Source organism: Chiroxiphia lanceolata, chromosome 2 (genome assembly GCF_009829145.1).
Source record: "Chiroxiphia lanceolata isolate bChiLan1 chromosome 2, bChiLan1.pri, whole genome shotgun sequence".
Taxonomy (NCBI): Eukaryota; Metazoa; Chordata; class Aves; order Passeriformes; family Pipridae; genus Chiroxiphia; species Chiroxiphia lanceolata.
Window position 1 is genome coordinate 86,435,014 of NC_045638.1, and position 22,096 is coordinate 86,457,109.

Below are 22,096 nucleotides of genomic sequence, written 5' to 3' on the forward strand. Positions count from 1 at the left end.
TTTCTTTTTCTCTGCCTTGTATTCAAAGTCTGGCTGATGTGTCAGTTGGCTACTGTATCCCAATAGCATCAGTCAGTCTATAATACAGGAGAAGGAAATTAAAGGGCAGTATTTTTTTATGATTTGGGGTTTTGTTTGTTTCTTTCTTTCTTTTCTTGGCTTTCTGATTTGAACAGTTATGTGGGGCACTGGATGAAAATAAACAGCATTGTCCTACTGTCCTCAATATAGATACGTTGCATATTATGATATCTGCCTGTAGGACTTAAAGTGTTTTGTCCTTACTTTAATGAATATGCCTTAATTACAGAGATTGCTGTACTATGTCAAACAGAACTTATCACAGGAGAACACAGGTTCCCATAGGGACAGCCAAAAACTCTGAACAAAGTTAGTAAATGTGAATGTTGAGCATGGAGAAAAGAGAGACCTATGGAACTATGGAGAGACTTAATTGCAGCCTTCCAGTCCTCAAAAGGGACTTGTAAAAAAGAGGAAGAGTGACTTATTAAATGGGCAGATAGTTATAGGACAAGGGTGAATGGTTTTAAACTGAAAGAGGAGAGCCCATAGAACCTGTGGATGCCCCATACCTGGAAGTGTTCAAGGCCAGGATGGATGGGGCCCTGAGCAAGCAAAACTAGTGGATGATATCTCTGCCCTACAGGACTTGGAACTAGATGATCTTTAAGTTCCCTTCCAACACAATCCTTTCTATGATTCTATGTTGCCCAAGAATGAGGACAAAGGCTCTTTAGTGATTCACAATTTATTTCTGTGGTCGAGTATGGCTCCCAGGGTTATGTGATTCAGGCACTGGTGTCCTATGAAGGAGGGCAACGTACAGAGCCAATCCAAAGTCGATGATGGTCTGCTGTTCAGGATGAGAGAAGCAGAAGTAATTCAGGATCAGCTTCCAGCCTTCCTTTCCATCCTCTTGTGCCCTGTCCCCACCTCTGGGGCATGGAGTTTTGCACTGGTGCATGGGGCAAAGGGGCTACAGGGAGCAGTGCACGGCTGGTGGAGGAACCATCCAAGGCTCCTCCTCAGTGCCTCGGACAGCTTAGGGAGCTTGTTCCTCTGCGGGCATGGGTGACCCAGCTCACATTCGGTGTGGGACTGTATCACTGCGGGGCCGGGACACGCCCTCTTGAAGAGAGCTGCAATTTTACCTCAGGATTTCGGCCTGGCACCGCAGGTACCCACTCGAGCGAAACGCGGGCCGTCCCACGAGCTTTGCCTCACAGAAACCCCTGTCAGGCCTCCAACCACCCCCGTGCCGTCGCTGACATTTTGCATTTCCCGTTTCCTGGGGCAGAGGGCGCCGCCGGCCCCCGGAACGCGCGGCGGGGCCGGGCAGGGCCCCGTTGCGATGGCGACAGGGGTTGCTTCGGGCTGACAGGGAACTCTGGCGGTGGGTGCTCGGGGGCGGCGGGCGGTGCGGGAGGGCTTGGGCACAGCGTGACAGGGCCGGCGGGGGGCGGGGGGGCGGGAGGGGCTCCGGCACGGGGTGACGGTGCCGGTGGGGTCTGGGGCTGCGGGCCTCGGTGAGGGGTAGCCCAGCTTTGTCCACTGCTGTACCTGGTGGTGAAGGGGGTTGTGGGGGATACGTACAAGGGAAGGATCGGCTAGGAACGGAGTTGTTAGTGTGCTTTGGAGATTGGGAAGCGGATACAGCGTGACTGCAGAGTGTCACAGCGTGACTGAGGTAATCAATTCGCCGGATTCTGCGCCTGGGACGGGGACAACCGTGGATGTACGTACAGACTGGGGAAAAAGAGGTTGGAGAGCAGCCTCACGGAATGGACCTGGGGGTCCTGGTCGATGGCAAGTTGAATGTGAGCAACGCCCTGTGAGCCAAGAGAGCGAACCGAGTCCGGGGGGGCATCAGGCACAGCATCGCCAGCCGGTCGAGGGAGGGGATTGTCCCGCTCTGCTCTGCACTGGGGCAGCCTCGCCTTGAATATTGTGTGCAGTTTTGGGCACCACAACGTAAAAAAGACATTAAGCCATTAGAGAGCGTCCAAGGGAGGGCTTCAAGAATGCATCTACTCAGAATGATACTTCAGATTGCTCCAAAAACATGGGCCTGAGCGCTATCCTGGGCAGGATTATTGTTGTCAGAAACCCAACTAGTTTTGTTTATTTCAGAACTGTTAGAAACTTGCCACAAGTGACAAAGGCCAATGAATATATGACATCCTATACATTCATCTATGTCTTTTTTCCCTTTCACTTCTAGCACAAGTGCAACCAAAAAAATGGAAGAGAACAAGAAAGAGGAGAAGCCAGGAAAGCAAGTTACAGAACCCGAATCAGATATACCAGAAGCCGTACTAGAACTTCAGTAGGTTTAATAAATTTTAACTTTTCACTCATATAGAATATGTGAATGAAGGAAGCAGATAACAAAGACATCTTTATTCAATTTAGGGCCTGAGCTGATTTTTTGGGGGTTTCTAAGGCTATTTGAGAAAGGTACACTTTTTAAACTATAGCTGTAAGGAAGCATTTAGATGTGTCAGAAATAATTTTATGCCATTAGGCTGTAACTTGGGAAAAAAATATTTTATTAAAACCAAAAAAAACCCAACATTTTTTCTGTTAGTAGTAAGCTTTTGATCAGCATACGCTGAAGTTGCAAGATCACATTTGACTGTATTTTTTAGAATTCCTTGGTGTTCGTGGAGATTTGTTGTCACCAGCCAGAACTTCAAGACCTGTGGTTTGCTCTCTTCCTTGGTGCAGCTGAGAGCAGAGCACAGTGTTTTATTTTGAAAGTAAGAGAAGGGTAACTTAAAGGTCTTTTAAATCAAGCAGAGAAAAATAAGAGCCAAGGGGGAAATATCTGAAGCAGTTACTAAATAGTCCAATTTATTTGATCTCCAATTTCTTGAGTAGATGATTAAAAGAGAAAAAGCAAGCTCCATGGCTTTTATCAGAGACAGAAATTGAAATAGAAAAGCCTCAGCAACATCCAACATTCAACAATTACCAGTGTTTAGGGAGCAAGGAGTAGTGCCTTGATGTGGAAATGAAAAGTGGAGTAAGTAAACTGAAGAGTAGTTGTAGTGACATCTACAGGGGTTCACAGCTTATGTGGTGTTTCTGGTTTCAGTTTACACTGAGCAGAGTACAATTTTCCATAGTGAAATATCCCAGATTTAGCTTGATCATATCACAAACATACCACCTGAAAAGTCAACAAACCAACCCATCTATTTCACTAAGGAATAAGCAAACTGTATTATTAGGCTGAGAAAAAACTGCACCACTTTCTGATAAAATTATTCTTATGCATATTCAAATATTCAAGCAAAAGACATTTGTCTGAAGAGTTTTCCACTGAAACGGGTGCTGTACTAACAAGGAGTATGTAGTTTCTACAACAACAATAGGGAAGAAAGGGAAGAAAAGTATTCTTCTTGCTGTTTTTTCTTTCTCTCTCTCCTCTGTTTCCCTCTTTTCACCTCTGTAATCTGTAACTTCTCTGTACTACTTAACTGAGCAAAGCAGCATAATCATACAGGTGCATATCTGTCACATTCCACTTTAGGATTTCTCAAGTGCTTAGTGTATATTTAACTTCCATTCCTGTTTTTTCTTCTATACATTGAAGAATGGTCACTGTTCACAGGGAGTTTGTTATTTTCCATTTTCATTACAGTTCTCTGTTTCAGCATAATTGTTAGGAACAACAATCTTATTAATTACTTGCCTTAGTAACATCTTATAGATGACTGATAAAACTGTTGTCATACTGGGAGGGAGTGTTGTTTCTAGATGATTAAATCACCTAGATGAGACCTAGTATACAGAGTTGAGAAAAATAATGTCAAAGGAATCATCAATCCAGCTGTTTTGTGGCTTTAATCTGACTAATACCATAGAAAAATAATCTAAAGGGGAAAGTTCCAATATGTAGCAGACAAAATGGCAAATTGTACTCATATACATTTTGACATTAGCAAGGTGATGGACATATTAATGGAAAATCTTAAAGCAGGAGAAAATAAGATCAGCAATATCCAAAATACAGAAATGGCTTGAAATGGCTTAAAATGGCGGGTAATTTAGACAATCACACTATGTGGCCAAACTGTCATGTCTGTGACATACTTTTGCTGTAGTCATGACCACCATACCCCCATATCTGCTCTCTCTGACCAATATCCTTGTACTTAGTAGAAAACCTGAAAAATACTTTGGAGCACACTGACACCAGAGGATGGAAATTTAGTAACCTGCAGTTTGCATGATTCAGTGACCCAAATTTAGCAAGTTAGCCAGGGGAAAAGAAAAAAAAAAAAAAGAGGATCTTTTAAAACAACTTAATACAATAGGGAGGGGAAAAATAAAGATTAAAAAAAAAAGAAACAACCAAAAAAACAACAAATACCAAAACGAAAAACTGAAGGAACAATAACTGTTGAAAGAGTAAAAGATATTGTGATAATTGTAATACTTGCCTCTATTGTGCCACATGGTGAATGAATTCTGGGGACAGAGGGAAACATTACAGAGAATTTTGCAAATAGACATCATTTGCAGCCTAGTGTTTCTCATTCTAGAAGAGAGACCGCCAGAATAAAAGGCCTATTTTACAGCTGTGGTAAAGAGAATGCCTATGAAAATGTGAAGGTAGGGAGCTAGTCCTTTGACAAAAATGTATAAACAGAGCATACTACTCGGGCTGGAGTCCCTATTTCCTTGGTGTACAAGTACAGTTTATGAAGCTTGACAAACCACATTTTCAGAAGAATTGAATCCCTTTTAACTCTCCAGTTTGGGATTCATCTGACCTGTGTCTGAGTGAGTTGCCCAGGCTTCCTCTATAGCTAGTGATGAGTAATATTTCTGGAGCACAAATAATCTTATCCAAAAAGACACCCGTGTAATTGGTCAGCTAAGCCACATGCACAAAGAGTAAACCAGTTCAAGCCTCTTTAAAGGCTACAAGGGAACAGTATAACCAGGGAATCTGTATCTCTGTAGAGCATGAAATCCAAACTAACATGAAGGTCCAGATGTATATGGGAAATAATTTCTTTATGTGTAGTAAGCAGACAGTGATATCTACCCAAATGAGTCAAGCAATATGATATGACAATAAACATTTTGATAGTATTTACATCTAATCTAGCTTAAATAGCATTCCTTTCTCTCATGGTTTTGTAAGAATATCTCTTTCTTTATTCTCTCTCCCCAGAATTGAGACAAAAGAAGCAACAATTGATCGGGTTTTGGTTCATCTGGAAGAATTGGAAAACAAGATCAAAGAGTATCATAAAAGAGTAAGTGACTATGCATCCTTCTCCCAACACATTTTATATGTGATATTTTAAGTCACAGATTCAGTTTTATTCTTTCAATCCTAATACCACATACAGTAAAACTAGTTATTGGAGTGAATTTGTTACAGTCAATGAAAGTAGAGTTAGTGAGTCACTTTATGTGCTAAAAGTTAAAGTGTTACCTGAATGAAATGCAACATAGAGCATAAATATCCTAAATATAACGTGTAAAAAATGAACTGCAGGAGTAAAACACTGCAGAATAGGACACAGCAGTAAAGTGAGTTCAGTGAAGGTGTTCAATAACTACCTACATATTTCATGGAATCACAGAATTGTTAGTGATGGAAAAGACCTCTAAGATCATTTAATCCAACTGTTAACTCACCACTGCCATGTTCATCACTAAAACATGTCCACAAGTGCTACATCCACGTCTTTTGAACACTTCCAGGACTGGTGATTCCACCCTGGTCAGCCTGTTCCAATGCCTGATCACCCTTTCAGTGAAGAAATTTTTCCTAATATCCAATCTAAACCTCCCTGGCACAATTTGAGGCCATTTCCTCTTGTCCTGTCACTTGTTACCTGGGAGAAGGGACTGACTCCCACTGGCTACAACCTCCTTTCTGGTATTTGTAGAGAGAGATAAGGTCCCACACTAGCCTCCTTTTCTCCAGGCTAAACATCCTCAGCTCCCTCAGACATCCTTTTACCAACTTCATTGCCCTTCTTTGGACATGTGCCTTCCTCTGCAGCGAACATAGGACAGCAAGCCTCCTTTCAGTAGGGACCTTCCCTGCAGTACATTCAGATATGCCTTTTGACCAGTCCTGCAAATATTCCTCAGTATTTCAATGCACAAAGAATAAATGTTTTAACTTCATTTTTGTCGGTAGCACTAGCAGACCTAACCAACTACTGAGATTTGCTGACTTCTTTTGATTCACTTCTGAGGTAATGGAATTGCACAGGTTTCTGTGAGAATCTACTTATTCTTGCAAACTTAGTTACAATAAAAACTGAACAAAGAAAGAGCATCAAGCAACTGACTAGTTGTAATTTTTAGCACTGTTTGATGAAGACTCACTTTCTCGTGGATTAAGAGTTATTTTGGGTATTTTTTTAGAACAAGGTTGTATAACTACTGATTGCACCTGAGTGACACTTTAAAGAACTGTGTGTATGAGCTGTATGTAAACACCCATAATATGACATCTGATGACTGTGAGCAGTGAACTTTGAAAGCAGATATATAGAGGGTCACCTATTGAAATTAAGTCGAATTACTCAAAAATCCTTACCCCAGATCATGTTGCAGCCTGCAGTTGGTATAGCAGTGAAACATTGAAACAATGTCTCTCTGTCCTTCCCATGCCCAATGGTTGCCCTGCTTTTATAAGTATCCATATGTTTAGCATTCTGTGGTGCTGCTTTCAGTCTTGAAGCCTGGATGGTGTTTCATTTGTGTCTTAACTATCACTGCAAGTGGCATTTGCTCTTCTTTCTGCAGGCATCTGAAGTCTCTTATGATTACTTCCCCAATTTACTGCTAGTTCACGGTCTCTGGAGGACTCCTTCATATTTTAGACTGTGCAGGGTACTTAAGGGCATGGTTGAAGTGCTATTTGTTTAATTTACCTATGTTTTTACAGCACTTTGAGCTCCATCCTTTGTTTCCTGCTTAATGTTTCTGAGTGGTTTAGAGTTAATCCTTCTAGAAGTGAGGAATGCTTGAGACTCTCTCTACTGCATAGTAACTGTTACTATTTGCTCCCGTATGGTATCCTTTGGGAGCAAATATACACGATGAATAATCTCTGTATCACCTGAGAGGGTCATGGCAAAGGGTTATGATCACAGCTGTGGAATCAGGAGGTACAACCAATTTCAGCTCTGACAAGACTCTTTGCTGTGGTTATATGCAAGCGAGCGGGTTGTCTCATGAGTTTTCTGCATGAAGGCAGTAACATTCTCATGAAGAATGTTGAATAGCTCCAACGTATAAATATTGTTATTAAATTACTCACAAGCAACTTTCTTTCCAGGCAATGGAGAACTGTTGATGTAGCACACAGAATACAGCAGTCATTTGTCTCTCATTTCCTTCCAGTGGTCTTGAAGTTACTGAGGAAACTTCTGAGACCTGAAAACTCTCCCTTCTGCTCTGTCCTTTTTGAATACGAAGAACAGGTGTTTAGTTGGGTGTTCTTGCATTTCATCTGGCATTAGGCCACATTTTACTTTTGTTATTTAAGTTTGTCACTTTGAAAACCACTTTGAAACTGTTTTATGTGTCTACTTCGAAAATGTGCTGTGTCTTCTGTTTTTCTTTCTTAGAATGATGTACTGAAGGAAGAACAGCAAGCACTTATCAGGCGCCTAATAAAACAAATAGAAGAAAAGGAGAAAGAACGAGATGACAAGGAGGTTGTAACTAGGGATGATGTGGAAGAGTCACTGAAAGCAATTTTTCAGTATGTGAGGGACAAAGAACAACTTTTTAAAGGTATGTTGTGAGTTGGGGAAGTGTGGTTTGCAATTTACACGGTAGGGATCTTTGTTGTTGTTGTTGTTTTGCATTTAGAGTTTCAACTTCCTTGTTGCATAAAAAGCATAAATTTTCCTCTCCAAAAATTGGGCTATCTCAATTTGATATGAGATTGTGGAGGGCTTATAAGTAAATCTGTTCCTTCCAAGTGATGTATATTATTGTGCGAGTAAGGAGGCTTCCTCTTTTCTGTAAATTTGGAACTTATGAAAACCCTAAGCACTGGCTCCACTGGAAAATTTAAAAAAAAAAAAAATATTGATGGCAGGAAAAATGGTCAGTTTTGACTGTTCAAAATTCTGGCTGTCATCCCTGTGATTCTCTGTGGGAGACACATGTCTCTTTGGTTACAATATTTCAGTGAGAACTGTTGTCTCTCCTTCGAAGAATAAGATCAAGCTGTTTTCAGCAATGATGGTGGCCCTTCACACTGTGTGAGCCCTTAATGTTGTAATGTATTGTAGTGTGGAAGAATCCCCCTTCCTTCTCCAACCCCTGCGAAAGTGCCTTTCTTAAAGAATTTGATGAAATTATAAGAATTATCAGTTCAAGAAATCAGTAATGAATTTGTCTTTTGACATTCTTATTTTAATAGAACTGCGCTCCCAAATTGAAGAAATTCAGCAAAGAATTTCAGTAAAGCAGCGTGAGAGAGATTATTGGTTGGAGTACAAAAATGTAGGAAGTAAAATACACGCTGACAAGATTAGCAGTCTGGAGAAAGACATTAAGAAAGTTAAAGATGAGCTTCAAAGAACTACAGGTCAGTTTACAGCTAGTGTAATGCAAGTCTTAGAGGCTTTTTGCAAATTGCTTGCAGGAATTAAATTATAAATTTAATTTGCGGTCATGTTCTAGTAACTTGTATCAACTTTCTTAAAACGGTACACATAAGGTGGGCTGTGTAATCCTGGAAAATGTAAGGACACCCTTTCTCTCTCTCTTTCTCTCTATAAAAGTCCCTTTATTAAAGAAATTGATAAAGTTTACAGAAATGATGACACTTAAAGAAACTGATAAGCATGACTTCTGATGATTTGCTTGTAAAATACAGGCAACCCATTTTTTAAAAATGTTACTGTGAAGGAAGGACAGCAGTTTCCTAAAAATAAGTCTGCATATATTTAGGTCACCAACACACAGGGCTCCCTTAGCAGTCATACTTGAAAATGTTGACTCTTCTGCTGTTGCTTCTCATCATGTTACAAACAGTTCACATATTGAAAGCTTCTTTGACAGGAAAGTAGCATGAGCTCATTCTTGGAACAGTCTTTTCTATGGAGCACACTGGTTTACAAGCAGAACTAGAGGGAGCTCTTTAGCCACTGGTCTGAACTTTGCCTCCTAGTTGCTTAGTCTCCGGTGTGAAGCCCTGCAAAATTACCAGTGCAGACATGTACAGATACTGGGAACTGTTCCAGTAGCATCACAACGGTGGAATGAATTTGAAAGCTTATATATTCTGGTGCTGAGTGATTTTTACAAAGATTTCTTTACTACTGCATTATTTTTAAATCATGTAAATATTTTGCTTTTACATAACCCATGCTTCCAGTGCAATAAGGATGTCCTGGTTTTCTTCCTTTATGTCCCTCTCAGTATGCATGACCACAGCCAAGCAGCTGGTAGTAACAGGCAGTGACACTGCTCTAAGGGTCTCTGTATATTCTGTGCCAACTATTACCAGGCATCAGCCACTGTGGATAAGAGCCAGCTAGCTATCTTTTTGTCTCTTGAAACATATTTTGCCATGATTAAGATCTGCCCTGTGATTTCTACATCGCGAGATAGCTTGTCAGATATCCATCTCTCTATTCAGGAGAGACTGAGTTTTTTCCTTATGCATTTTCTGTGTTCTTAATCAGTTTAAAACTTTGCTATATAGATGCTTTTATATAGAATGCCAGAATGAGCCAGAAACATTTACTCTGGCCTCCTGCATGTCACAGTGTACAGAGTCAAACACACGTGGTCAAACAGAGAGACTGATACAGAGGTACATACTGCAGTTGCCTACTTAACATATTGCAAAATGATGCTGCCAGTACTGGATGTTGGCACAGTATTTTACTTAACTTCCTAAAACTGAACCTGGAGAGTGCCTGGGGAATACAGCCTTCCAGCAGAAATGCAACAAGCTTTCAGAGCAATGCAGCAACAAATTGGGTTTTTTCACACACCTCAGATGTGTAACAGGCTTGGGCAATAAGCTTAGGTGAACAAATTTCTGTCTCTGTATGTACCACCAAAGGGCTTGACACTGGCACAATTCATATTGTCTGGTGGTGACATTATAAACAAAACAGCTGAAGAGGAGAGGAAGTGAAAGACAGCCACAGGCACAGGTGAGGTGTGGGGGAAACAGTGTTGCAGTGAGAGAGTTGGGGAAAATAGCTTCCTTAGGAACTGTTCAGACATACTGTTTCGCCTTTTCTTCATTCTCCCACTACAACTCAGGCTATTTAGCTGTCTGAAAGAATGAAATAGTGAATTAATTATAGTATGGAAGTACTTCTATTTCATTTTGCTGAGTCTAGGTGGTGGATTCCAGCTTCCATGGTGTTAAATTAAGAACTAATGCACAACTAATGAGCTAATACACCTTCGATATTTGACTGCCTTTGACTCCACAGTGGGTCCATGACCAGATGTTCATTTACAGCCAGATCAGCAACAGGCTGTCTGCAACACAAGTACAGAGCAAGGCTGAACTTCAAGCCTCTGCAACACGTAGGAAGTGCCCTCCTTCAAAGAAAATGACTACACTCTCATTCTTTCCTTCAAAAGGGGGAATATCAAGCAGAATTGGGCTATTTAGAAGAACAAAAAAAGAACTATAGAGATAAAGGGAAGGACGAAATAATTAAAAAGCAAGTGACTAGAATGTGAAGCCAAACGAATTGATTTTGATGTAAGACACACTTTCTAAATAATGACTGCATGTAATGATAAAATAAAAGCAAATCATTGAGGCATTTGCCACATTGTCCGTTTTGTCCTGTTGTCAAATTAGAACCTTAGAGCCTTAGATAAGTAAGAAAATTTATTAGGCTCTTTATAATAAATGTCTGGAAAAATGCTATGTGGATAAGATGATCCAATACATTTCTATACCTAAAAAATAAGTTTTCTAAGCAAATGTTTCACACCACGCTAGGAACTGCTATTGATAAAGGCAAAATTTAATGTTAAGATGCCAATAGTTTAGCAGAGGATTGCTCAGCTCACTGCTCAGTTAGCAGTGAATTGCTCAGCTGTTGCAGTTGTCAGCAGAAATGTGCAAACCACTTCTTATTTCTAGTTTTGTAGTTAACACTACTGTCCTTTGGGTCTAGGAGGATAATTTCTATGGGGAAGGATGTTTGAATCCTTTTCTGTGGAGCATTTATGCATATGATGCTTGCTGATAAGTTCCAGTTCAGTAACAACATGCCAATTATTTGTTGCTAGGAGAAATTGATGTCAAATAATGATTTCTGATTTCCTTTTTTATTGTTTTGAAGAATATTATAGAGATGCTTTGAATGCAGTGAAAGAAGAACATAAGAGTCTGTTTGACAGGCACTTGAAGTTACTTAGTGAACAGGCTCTTAAGGTATTCCTTCTGCCTTTTTTAAAACTGCTAACTGCATCATAGTTAGGATACATGTACTCTGCCTTAATAACTATTTTAACTCACATTAAGACTTGAAACTTTTCTAATAAATTGAGAGTAACATAAACTGTAAATCTTACTACATGTGGAATTGGTCATTGTTATACATACATGTACCTTTTTTTTTACATCAGACTAACAATGAGTAGATGTGAGGGCATTTTACAAATGAGATGAGGAACTGGGGCACTATGCACTGACATGACTTGTTCAAGAATGTGTTGCTTTTGCTGTGAATGATTTTGACATTTGCATAGACTTCAAAAAACGGTAACATGCAAAGGGATTGGCTGCATGAAAATATACGTCAATTTGAAAAAAAAGATGTTGTATTTGTAAAGTACAACATTTTTAAAATGCCAAAATAGTGCAGTCTCAGGAAAATTTAGGTTTACTGATACATTAATTTTTTTGGTCGTCTCTGCCAGCTCTGATTTGAAACCATGATTTACAAATAGCTCTGGTGACAACATCTCACTTTCACAAAATGCAAAGCATACTTCAGTGTGAATCACTAGGCCCGTTATGTGGTTAAATTCCCTGACTTCAGTGCTGGAATTTCCAGTCATGTGAGAACATAATCCAAAGGACTGTGTTTATGGTGATCTACAGGAGCATCTTCCCTCCCAGTTGTTCCTTTCCACTTACTGACATCAATAATTAAATTGTAGCTTGGGCTCATTAGCACAGACCTCTACATGTTTAGGTCACTTGTCATAGATCAGTACTGCTGCATTTGGGATTTTGCTTGGGGTTTTTAGTAGCTAAAGGTTTGATTTTCTGAAAACAGGAAGATCTGAACTATAGTGGGAACATGGAAGAACTTGTTGGGCAAAAAAAGGAGAAATCTCCTATTTTAATATGGGAAATTATAAAATATTGGTAAACTGCTTGACATATAATCTGCTCTAGGCAGGATGATGGAGAAGAAACATCTGGCCTTGTGAACTAAATCCCCTTGTAATCCCTCAGGGGATGGTACAGTCTGTTGTGTGGATGTTTCTTAATTATTTCCTGCTAAAGAGCAGAAGGTTCTTCTTTATAGTCTGCAGGACTGTCAAAGTTCCTCTCTCAGATGAGATGATCTTAAATTGTGTTTTCTCAGAGTGCTGTGGGATACTTAGACAAAAACTGTCGCAGAGAAATTCAAGAGAATGAATGGCTAAAAGAAGAGGTAAGAGGATCATTTGCCTATAGTTTATCACGGTAGTTCATGTTTTAAATGCCATGGCCTACAGCCATAACTGTTTCCAGTGATGGGCCTCTGAAGAATTCCATAGGAAAAAGAGAGCAGTTTTCCAGTAATTAATCTGTAATCCTGAGCAGCAAACAGTGTAATGTGATGAACAAAAGTAAAAGGTGAACACCTGCTTTCACAAATGAAATGTCTCTCCCTTTTCCTGCCTAAGCGGTTAGGTGAAGGACTGTCATGTTCCCTATAAATAAGTATTTACATCTGTGAAGACTGGGATGCTATTTAGTGTAAAGGCTCAACCACGTAAGTATCTGAAAAGTGAAATTTTGAATTGCATTAAAGTTCTAGTGTTGTCGTATTGAAAGAAAATGGATATGGATGTTGGAAACGTGTTTTGAGAAATGGCTTGAGACAACTTTAAATGGAAGGTAATAAAGAAACTACAGGGGCTATATACTGAAGAGAGGAAAATCAAAATCATATATGGTTGTAATTGATTATCTGATAGCTTTTATACTGTCCTTTAACGGCAATTTACAGCTATATATTAGATACCTGTAACTTTTCTTCTCAAGAAAAGACTTTTTTGTGAGCCAGATTTAGAAAACTAATTTTTCCGTGGTGAGAGTTTGATTGTGTTTGCTCCAGTCAATACAGGTCCTGCGTTGCGATCAAATCTAAGCATGAGATTGGTGGGTGAAATGCCCTTCCCCACCTTTACAGTCTCACAGTTTAGAACTGAGCAAAACTTTTTGGGAAGTTAATAAATGAACTTCTTATTTTTCCATGCCACATCAACAAACCTGGCAGAGGTTTCTGCATTTTACTTACTAGTTTAAGATACATGCCAGTATGCAGGGATACAGCTTTCCTTCTTTCCCTTAATGAGCTCTGAGCACACATCTTTAACTTTCCAGGGCAGGTGTCCAAACCACAGCTTATGAAGCAATGAGGGTAGGGGTCAATAGGAAAGAATTAGTGTTTTATTCTATAGGAGCTCAAATATATACATCCTATCACTGAATGAGTATGAATTATCTTCCCATCTCCCTGTCTCACTGAACACTTATGACTTTTACACACATTAGACAGTGTCAACAAGACAGATCCACTTTGGAGTACTCTTATGTTCTGACAGGCCCTCACCTCGGAGCTGAGGGATTTGGGTTTCTTTCCTCTCAACTAGAAGTTTCCTATGTTATGAATTACTTTCCTATGTTATGAATTAGTGCTTTGAATTTTGGGGAAAACAAAACAATTATCACTAACTTTTCCAGTTCTCTGAATTCACCCATTCATTTTCTCTGCTTTTCTTACACGGATGAAATATTTTCTCTCAGGCTAATGTTTATATGTAGCTGACAGACTCTTCCAGTAGTTTCTTTTGGGGAGATAAACCAAAAATTTCAGTTTAGTCTTACTTCAATTTTTTTTTTTCCCAGTTTGGCCACTGAACTGAAAAATGATTTACCAAAACAGCCCTAAACTAGTTATCTCCAAATTTGAACAGATTTGGAGACTTCACCCACATTTTTCCGTGGTTACTGTGTCACACCAAAATGGTGCAAAACCGCATCACCTCATTGTGCCAAGCCACATCCTGTTACTGGTTAATGTCCTGTCATTTTCACCTTTTTAATCCCTGGGATAAATTTGAACTAGTTTTAACTGCAAATTTGGATGATTATAGCTTCGTTAATTTGGCTCTGATGAGAACAGGTGCTCTCAGGTCACTGGGTACTGCTCTTAAACATGGGCCTATGGCTAAGTTTTCTGGGAAGGTGTCTCTCCCATACATTCCCCTCTCCAGTGAAGTAGGTAAGAACTTGCTTGTACTTCAGGAAAAGTGGGAGGAATTGTGGAAACTGAATAACTGGCACCCTTTAGTTAGTCTGATTTCATGGCGATATGGGGCGATTACCAGTGAAAGAAAGTAGTACGTGGGGCTTAGCCCATATTGTGGTAACTTGCGTCATTGCTAATTCTGGGTAAGAAGGTTTTGTGTATAAGCAGGAGTTAGAAAAACAATGCTTGCTGAGCAAGACCTTGAATTTAACTCTGCAAAGAAGGTTTTTCTCTCTCAAAGCTCTGATGTGAAAGCAAAAACAAAAAATTCAGAGCTGCTGTCTAGCAGACCTGCTTGACTACATGAGAAGGTTGTGCTGCCAGGATTGCACAGCCCAAATATATGGCTGTGACTGACAGAGCTGTGATAGTAAAAGGGTTCTAACAAAAGAGTGAAAGAACCAGAGAGATCTTCCCTTTATCTGAAAATGTGTCACTTTGTTTCCCCACCAAATGTGCAGTCTTGCTGATACAGCTGCAATCTTTCTAGGTATGTGCTGTCAAGGTAGTTGCTATGAAAGCTTTCCAGAATTCTAAGATTTTCTCTTTATTTTTTTTCTAATTCTCAAAAGGTTAAGATCTACCGAAAGGAAGTAAGTGATTTGAAGGCCTCTGTTCAGCTCCTGGAAGAAGAAAATACCAGTTTAGTGGCAAAACTGATTGATATCAAACTTCAGAACCAAATAGGATCCAGGTAAAGTGATGCCTTTACAGACTCAAAAGTGATTAATTTTTTTTTTAAGATAATGATACTATCTGCCTCTAAAGCTGTTTGGGCTCTCCTACATCAAAGCCAAGGTAGTTTCCTAGTTGAGGGGAAAGAGGATTTCACTGTGTTTGGGACTTGCATCCTTGAAGGACGACAGTAACATTGTGACCTCCTAAATACCAAAATTCAGGGAAGAAACTTGGTTCTTTAATAGTCTATGAAGACCTAGTGCTACTAACTTCCTCTTAGAGGGGATACCACTGGGGCTTGGAAATAGTTTCTTTATGTTGTAATTAGATGGTCTCAGCCCCAGCTTTTCAGACCAAGTTCTGAATAATAGATTTTTCCTTTACTGTTGGAAAAATGTGAAGATTAATATGCAAATACAGCAGGCTTTGCAACCTCAAGTGAAACAGATTACCTGGCACTGAGTAAGGAAGAGACCTTGGGATATGTCTGTCTGTAGAGGTATCTGTAGGATTAGATTCTCTTGTACTGAAATTATTTAACTTGTTCCCCAGAGGAAGATTAATTTAGCTACAAAGTATCAACACTAACGGTATCAAAAGCATAATGCAACAATGGGAATGATCCATCTTCATTTTCCAACCCCAGCTCAGTGATTTTAGCCATATTGCATAAAAAGTTCCAAGTCTTAAGAAGTGACCATTTGTTTCTCCTTTCCAAACTTTGGATTGCTTCTAAGTGAGAGCTGCCAGCTGTGGTTTGAATCTTGGACTGACTGGAGACTATAACATTTGTTTTCTTTTAGTCTCATGGACATAGTTGAACTTAGACACTAAAAATAAAAAGAGCAGCTTATTAGCCACTAAGCTACCTGGCTGCCTCCATTGCATTTTTAAACCATTGTGCTGTTCTGCATTTGTGGTTAAGCAACAAATGGCTTTCAGAAAGGGTGTCCTCCCTCTCACCCCAAAACATTGCACAGTTTAGAGAGAAATTTCAGACCACTAATATAAGTTTCACTTTATCTTTTTTATTCCATAGGCATTTGTTTCTTTCTGAGGCAGCTGGCTTGCAAGAAGGATTTCCTAAGGATGAAATGGAAGTGGAATATAGAGAATATGCAGGTAATGTGCATGCCAGCAGCTTATAAGAACTGATAAGTTACTGAACATTTACAGACTTTTTATTTCTTAAGGTTTTTATCAAACTGCCTGTTTGACATGGTGAACACTTAATTTCCCACTTGATGGCAGCCACCACAGCAGTGACAGACTGTAGTTTGCAGTAAGACAAAATCACAATCTACCTGTTATACAGTTTTTAAATTGAAATTGGTGTCTAGATTGTGGAATATAATTACTCCTCTAGAGCTAGCCCAGAATGCAGTTAACAGGATTGGCCATCTTTTATGAAGATATGGTTCATATCCTACTCAGTTCTTTACTGATCCATATCATCATAACTTCATTATGTCTTGTCCCTGAGACAATATTCTTTAAACTCTGTGCTGGCTTTCACTTGAAGTGTATGTGCACTTTACGGTCATTCAGCTCATACACTGGAGGTAAATTATAAATAACTCCCTAGCAAGAGCAGATGAAGCTCAGCCCAAAGTGAAAATCTTATTAAGCAGTACTGAATTTTGGGCTGAATCTCCATCTATTCTGGTAGGTGTGCCCAGGAAAAGGATATACCATTAGGCAAGAAGGAGCAAGTGAATGTGCTTATTTGTTTAGGATGGTTTCTGTGGATTCCTTAGTATCACGTTTTATTTTACATCTTTGTGTTAGTACAAGAAAGAGGATGGGAAAAGTACAAAATTAAAGAGATAAGTTAAAAAAATTGAAGTCATACAGTTATGGATACATGAAGAAGTCTGTTGAAGTTCTGATCAGTCCGAGCCATAGGTGGGCCTTTTGAAACCATCAGGCACCAGCAAACATGTTAACTAAGACTTCTGAATTAGATGTATGTTTGCTTTGAATACCTTTGCTAGACCTTTGCAGGGTTACTGGGAGTACTAGGTTTTGTTCCAATAAGCTGGGATCAGATCCCAGGCAAACCTGTAACTTGGCAGTCCATGTTCAGCATTGTCTGTCATCCTGAGAATGAGTCAACTGCAAATGTGAGCTCTTCAGGGGAGTTATAAGTAGACTAGCTGTGTTTCAGGAACTTGTATCTATATACCTATAGATATATGGATATAGAAAAAGTTTATACTTGTTTTTGCTGCCTTTCTTATTCTTTTTAACTATTCAGGGCTCTGCAGGACTTAAGTTGAATTGATTGTTTCTCCTGCCCCATCCCACAGACCCATTAGTTCTCACTTCCAATCAATTTCAGTTCCTGGTCTTGATCAGAAATTGTGAACTAAAAACACATTGAAAAAAAACAGTGAGGAAAACTAACATTTGGCTTGAATTGCCAATTAAAAATCCTACCAAGCTGTTCTTTGCACCACATGGGCCAAGCCATATTAAAGACTGCAGGCAATCCTCATACCAAGTACTGATTCTGACTTCCATAAGGCTTAACAATTACATACACATAATTTTTCTTCTCTTTAAAAAGCAAAGGCAGATGGAGAAGAGAGCCTCAGAAGTGCCACAGTTCCCTGTCAGAGAAAAAAAGCCTTTCCAAAGGTTCAGTCTAAAACAGAGGATGGGACTCAAGACAGTGAAGAGCTGCGAAAAAAATTCTTCACTACAGCCTTGGATCGCTTGCTGTACGAAGATGAAGATGATTTCCAGGTATGAGTTAAAGTCATCAGGTCTTTCACTGACACAAAAGTTTTTCAGAATGGAGCATGAACTACTGTCAGGACCATTCTATTCCCAGTGGCTTCCAGTGTCTTTTACCTAGTGTGCAATTCAGATGCTTAATCATAAGCCTCTGGTTCTATTTTGGGACAGTAAGGTCACTCCATGTCCTTCACATGCTGGGCCAAAAGAGCACAGGTTCTCTGTCATACAGGCCAGCCTTCCTTGGATGTTTTGGATGCCTTAGGGCATTTCTGGTATCAGGAGACATTGTTTTGGCAATTGAGTAGTGTCCTAGGAATCAACACATAGAGTGTCAGGATGAAATTCCGCCTAGAAAGAATTTCTGAATGCCAACTAGTGACAATTTTCTATGGTATTGCCAGGCTCTTGCTTGGATACTGGTCCTTTAGAATCTGTGTGGCGTAACAGCATTAAAGGATCGACATTCCTTCAGCAGAAAGCTGGGATGAAGGTGTTCCTGGGTGCAAATTACAGGGATTGAGAAAATAAAAAGGTACAGGTTATATGTAAATAGCCAGAGTTTGTGTGGTTCTCAGAGAGGGGGTACCTACTTCTGAAGATTCTCAAACCTAGGTTGCAAAAAATGCTTCCTGAGTGCCTTTGATACTCTTGAGTTAGAAAAACTTGAATACATTTCTAAATAAACTAATTACTCTTAGAAAATACATTGCTCTACATCATTGATTTCTACTCCAAATTAAATATTTTATAGACATGGTGCAAACTGCAGGACTGTGTAAAGATACTTTCCCATAATGTTTCTTTAGTCCTGAATATTCTATTAACTTACTCACAACCCACAAAAGCAAAACAAACAAAAAACCCTCAAAAACTCTTTTTCTAGAAATTTCACTTTAGTTTTATTAATAGCCTGCAACTTGTGTTCAGAGAAATCATCCTGTTGCCTTGATCAGAGACTAACTTAAGGGGTGGCTCTGTCCTGAAGAGGCATTACAAAGAAAAGCTTTAACAAAAGACATCTGTCTAGGTGTTTGTTTCTTTGCAGTCATTGCCTGGGGAGAGGATGCTCTCCTTCTTTCTTCCTGCTGGTAGCACTACAGAGCCAACCCCACTGAGGGCCATTGGTGCTGCTGACATAGGTGCTGCAACCTCTTAACAATGAAGGTGCAACTGCAAACAGTGGTGTCACACTGGCACCGTTATGAAAGCACTGATTAAACAGAGGTGCTTCAAGAGCTTGCACTGGAGGATTTCTTCTTTCCTCTCTCTGGTTTGGCAGTATGGTACAGCTCCTGCCCTCAGGGAACTCATACTGCACATCGGCCTTTTCTGTAGCTGATTCACTCTCTAACTCAGCAGAAAAACTTTCCCTTTCCCCCTCTCCCCCCAAATTACTTTTCTGTTGAGTTAGTCAACCAAGTTGACTCAGAGGTTTGGAGAAGACCAGAGCCAGTGCAAACGTGGCAGAAGCACATGGCTGGGCTTGGACCTCTTTTTGGCAGGAATGAGCTCTTGGATTAGTTTAATTCTTCTCACAGAACTGACCTTGAGAGCAGAATTTGGTTTACAGAGGTGGGGTTATCAGTGAAAACACACAGGAGAAGAAGAGGGCAGCAGGGCTGCAGCCTCCTAAGATGAGCTGGCTTGTAAAAGAAGCCCATTATCACTGACATTACCAAACAACAGCCCTAGGGCAGCATCTCTACAGTTGCTTTAAAAAGGAAAGTTGCTGGGTCTCGTTTTTTTTTTTAAAGGGCTCCTTTTCTATCTAATAAAGAATAATATTCTTTATTCTTAAGGCATACTTAAAACTGGGTCCTCTGAAGAGAAAGCTGTATGTAGTTGGAAGAGCCGTGCCTACTCATCATAAGGAACAAGAAGAAATGCCAAGCAGGAGCGACAGAGAGGATGGCAGTATTGGTAAATCAGATGGGCACATCACAGCTGAGATGATCAGGGCCTTATTTAAAGAAAATGTTGATTGCAACTAGACAAGCTGTGCTGTTAACACAGAAATGTAACAATCTCAGTTCCTCAAATATTTGCTCTGTTCTTCAAGGAGTGTATGGCATTGGGCTTTGTGGAAACTTTTTTGAGTGCCTGAATCATGATTCACACGTGTAAGTTTAATGAGAGGTATGTCTGTGTGCAGATGGCTAATTGAAAGGTTCCTTTCCTTACCACTGAATGAGGTTTTGTGCACTTTTTGGGCTACTCAGTCCACAGAGCAGCACATATATCTACAAAAGGATCCTAATTAATATTTAGTTTGTGTGGTCTCCACTTGCAGACTGTCAAATGTGGAATTCCCTCTTGATCGGACACAAATAAGTAAATGCAGGCTGCCATAAAACATAGAACTGTTACAAAATACTTAATACTCTGCTAAAGCAGAATTAATTTGTCCAAGCATAATTCAACCATTGGTACAAATTGAGTGTTGGAATGAATTTTATCTGTCTCCGTAAACTCCCTACTTAAATATACTGAAATAAACAAAAATTAATTTAAAAAAATTAAAACCAGCATAAAAATCTTGAAAGTCTTAAACATTTTGTTTGTTTAGAATTGGCCAAATACGTTGTATAACCCTGTATCTTCGGTTTGTGACTGGTCTCTATGAACCTATATCCTAGTGCATTGATGCAGTGGGGGGTTTTCCACTGCGCACCCTGGATACCCTCTCAGGAGCACACAACGCAGTTACTTCCCACAGGTAGGCTCTGATGGGTGTATTTCCTAGCTAGAAACGTGTGACAGCATTGAATAATCTGATTTAAACCCTTGACAGGTTAATCAGCTGTTTGGAATAAAGTTTTTAAAAAAATTTAAAACATTCTAAACAACCTGTATTCCTATGAAGTGTCTCGGCTTATCCTGTGCTTCTGTGCCAACATTTTTGGTTTTCCAAGTGAGCTCAGCTGTTCCTGCCCAGCAGGTGTCGCCTTGAGCTGCAGGTGAGTCCAGCTGTTCTCTGGGCTCCACTGAGCTCCTCAGGAACCGTGCTCACAAGCAGGCAGGTAAAGGCAGCAGGCTCCATCTCAGACTGACTCTCACGTGCTTTGCCATGTGTAAACAGTTCGTGGAGTTAGGACGTGTTCCTGCTGTAACCCAAGTGAGTTATGGCAAAGGCTGAGGTGATTCCCAGCCCTCGAGTGTCCATGGGGGATTCCCATGGGGATCCGGATGTGTGAGGTGGTCGTGTTTGCAGCACAACAGAAGCCTCCCCTCAGCTACACTGCCTCGCTTTGAGTGCAGGGCAAGCCCCATGAAATGGCTGACTTGGGAGATTAGTTCTGCTCAGTGATTAGTTTAGCTTCTTGTTTAGATGCAGAATTAGAAAATGGCTTATGCTGAACAGCTTTTCAGTTAAAGAAAGGTCTCTCCTTCCCAGCGCTCCCCAAAGGGGATTTACATTTTCCAGTGGTGTAAATGTAGGGCCCATCTCTAGGCTTCTTGTGGCTTATGCCCATCATGCACCATGTGCAGGACATAGGGCAGGACAACATATATCTGCACCTTGGGAAAAAGAGCCTTCGCCTCCTCCAAGTCTCTGTTTAGCCTTTTCCCGTAAGTGCCTGTGTGGGTGAGAGAGAGTTAAAAAGAAACCCAAACATGCTAATTAAGGTACAAGCCACAGGCAGCCTGCACAAGCAACAGCCTGTAGCAAAACATATTTAGTGGAGTGTCCCAAATCCCCTTGATTTCTATAGGATTAGCTTTAAGGCCAGTGCAAGGCTCCCATATGGAGAAAGCTGGGTCTCCAGCACAAGGCATCTGGATTTGATAAATTTGTTACTGGCAAAATCTCAGAAATGAGCAGCATGTTGTAAAACAGAGGGCTGATCAGCCCTCTGTCTGGCAGCATGGCCAGCGCTTCCAACCCCTACTTAAACAATGAGAGTTCACTACTCCAGGTAGGACAAAACTTTCAGGAGGCATCCTTACATTCCCAGCATTATGAAATACCTTTCCTGTGTTTGTTACACAAGACAACTATACGACACAAGAAAGTGTCCATGTGTCCCCACAATTACAGTCCAAGCAAAGCCTCAGTTGAGCTGGAGTTTTGTATTTAACTAGAACACAGCTCTAAGAAACTTGCACTTTAAACAGGAAGAAAAAACCCTAGTATT

At 40.2% G+C, this 22,096-nt stretch overlaps 1 protein-coding gene and 1 long non-coding RNA gene across 4 annotated transcripts; one reads left to right on the top strand and one right to left on the bottom strand.

Annotated features, from left to right (window-relative positions):
- Nucleotides 1-753: 753 nt before the first annotated feature.
- On the bottom strand, nt 754-1,421 carry LOC116782137. The gene is made up of 2 exons (XR_004355149.1): nt 1,173-1,421; nt 754-874 (listed from the first exon to the last, which is right to left on the bottom strand). It is a non-coding gene; the product is annotated as an uncharacterized LOC116782137 (long non-coding RNA).
- Nucleotides 1,149-20,794, top strand: CCDC83 (coiled-coil domain containing 83). Of its 3 annotated transcripts, none has more exons than XM_032678281.1 (11): nt 1,149-1,198; nt 2,243-2,347; nt 5,210-5,294; nt 7,635-7,803; nt 8,441-8,608; nt 11,349-11,440; nt 12,606-12,674; nt 15,113-15,234; nt 16,258-16,340; nt 17,788-17,966; nt 19,760-20,794. In XM_032678281.1, exons 2-11 carry the CDS (start codon nt 2,262-2,264, stop codon nt 19,949-19,951), a joined length of 1,245 nt encoding a protein of 414 aa, XP_032534172.1. In that variant the 5' UTR covers nt 1,149-1,198; nt 2,243-2,261; the 3' UTR covers nt 19,952-20,794. The 3 variants fall into 3 exon arrangements, with proteins under 3 accessions (XP_032534172.1, XP_032534169.1, XP_032534170.1); XM_032678278.1 differs by lacking the exon at nt 1,149-1,198 and adding an exon at nt 1,332-1,414; XM_032678279.1 differs by lacking the exon at nt 1,149-1,198 and adding an exon at nt 1,523-1,708.
- Nucleotides 20,795-22,096: the final 1,302 nt, after the last annotated feature.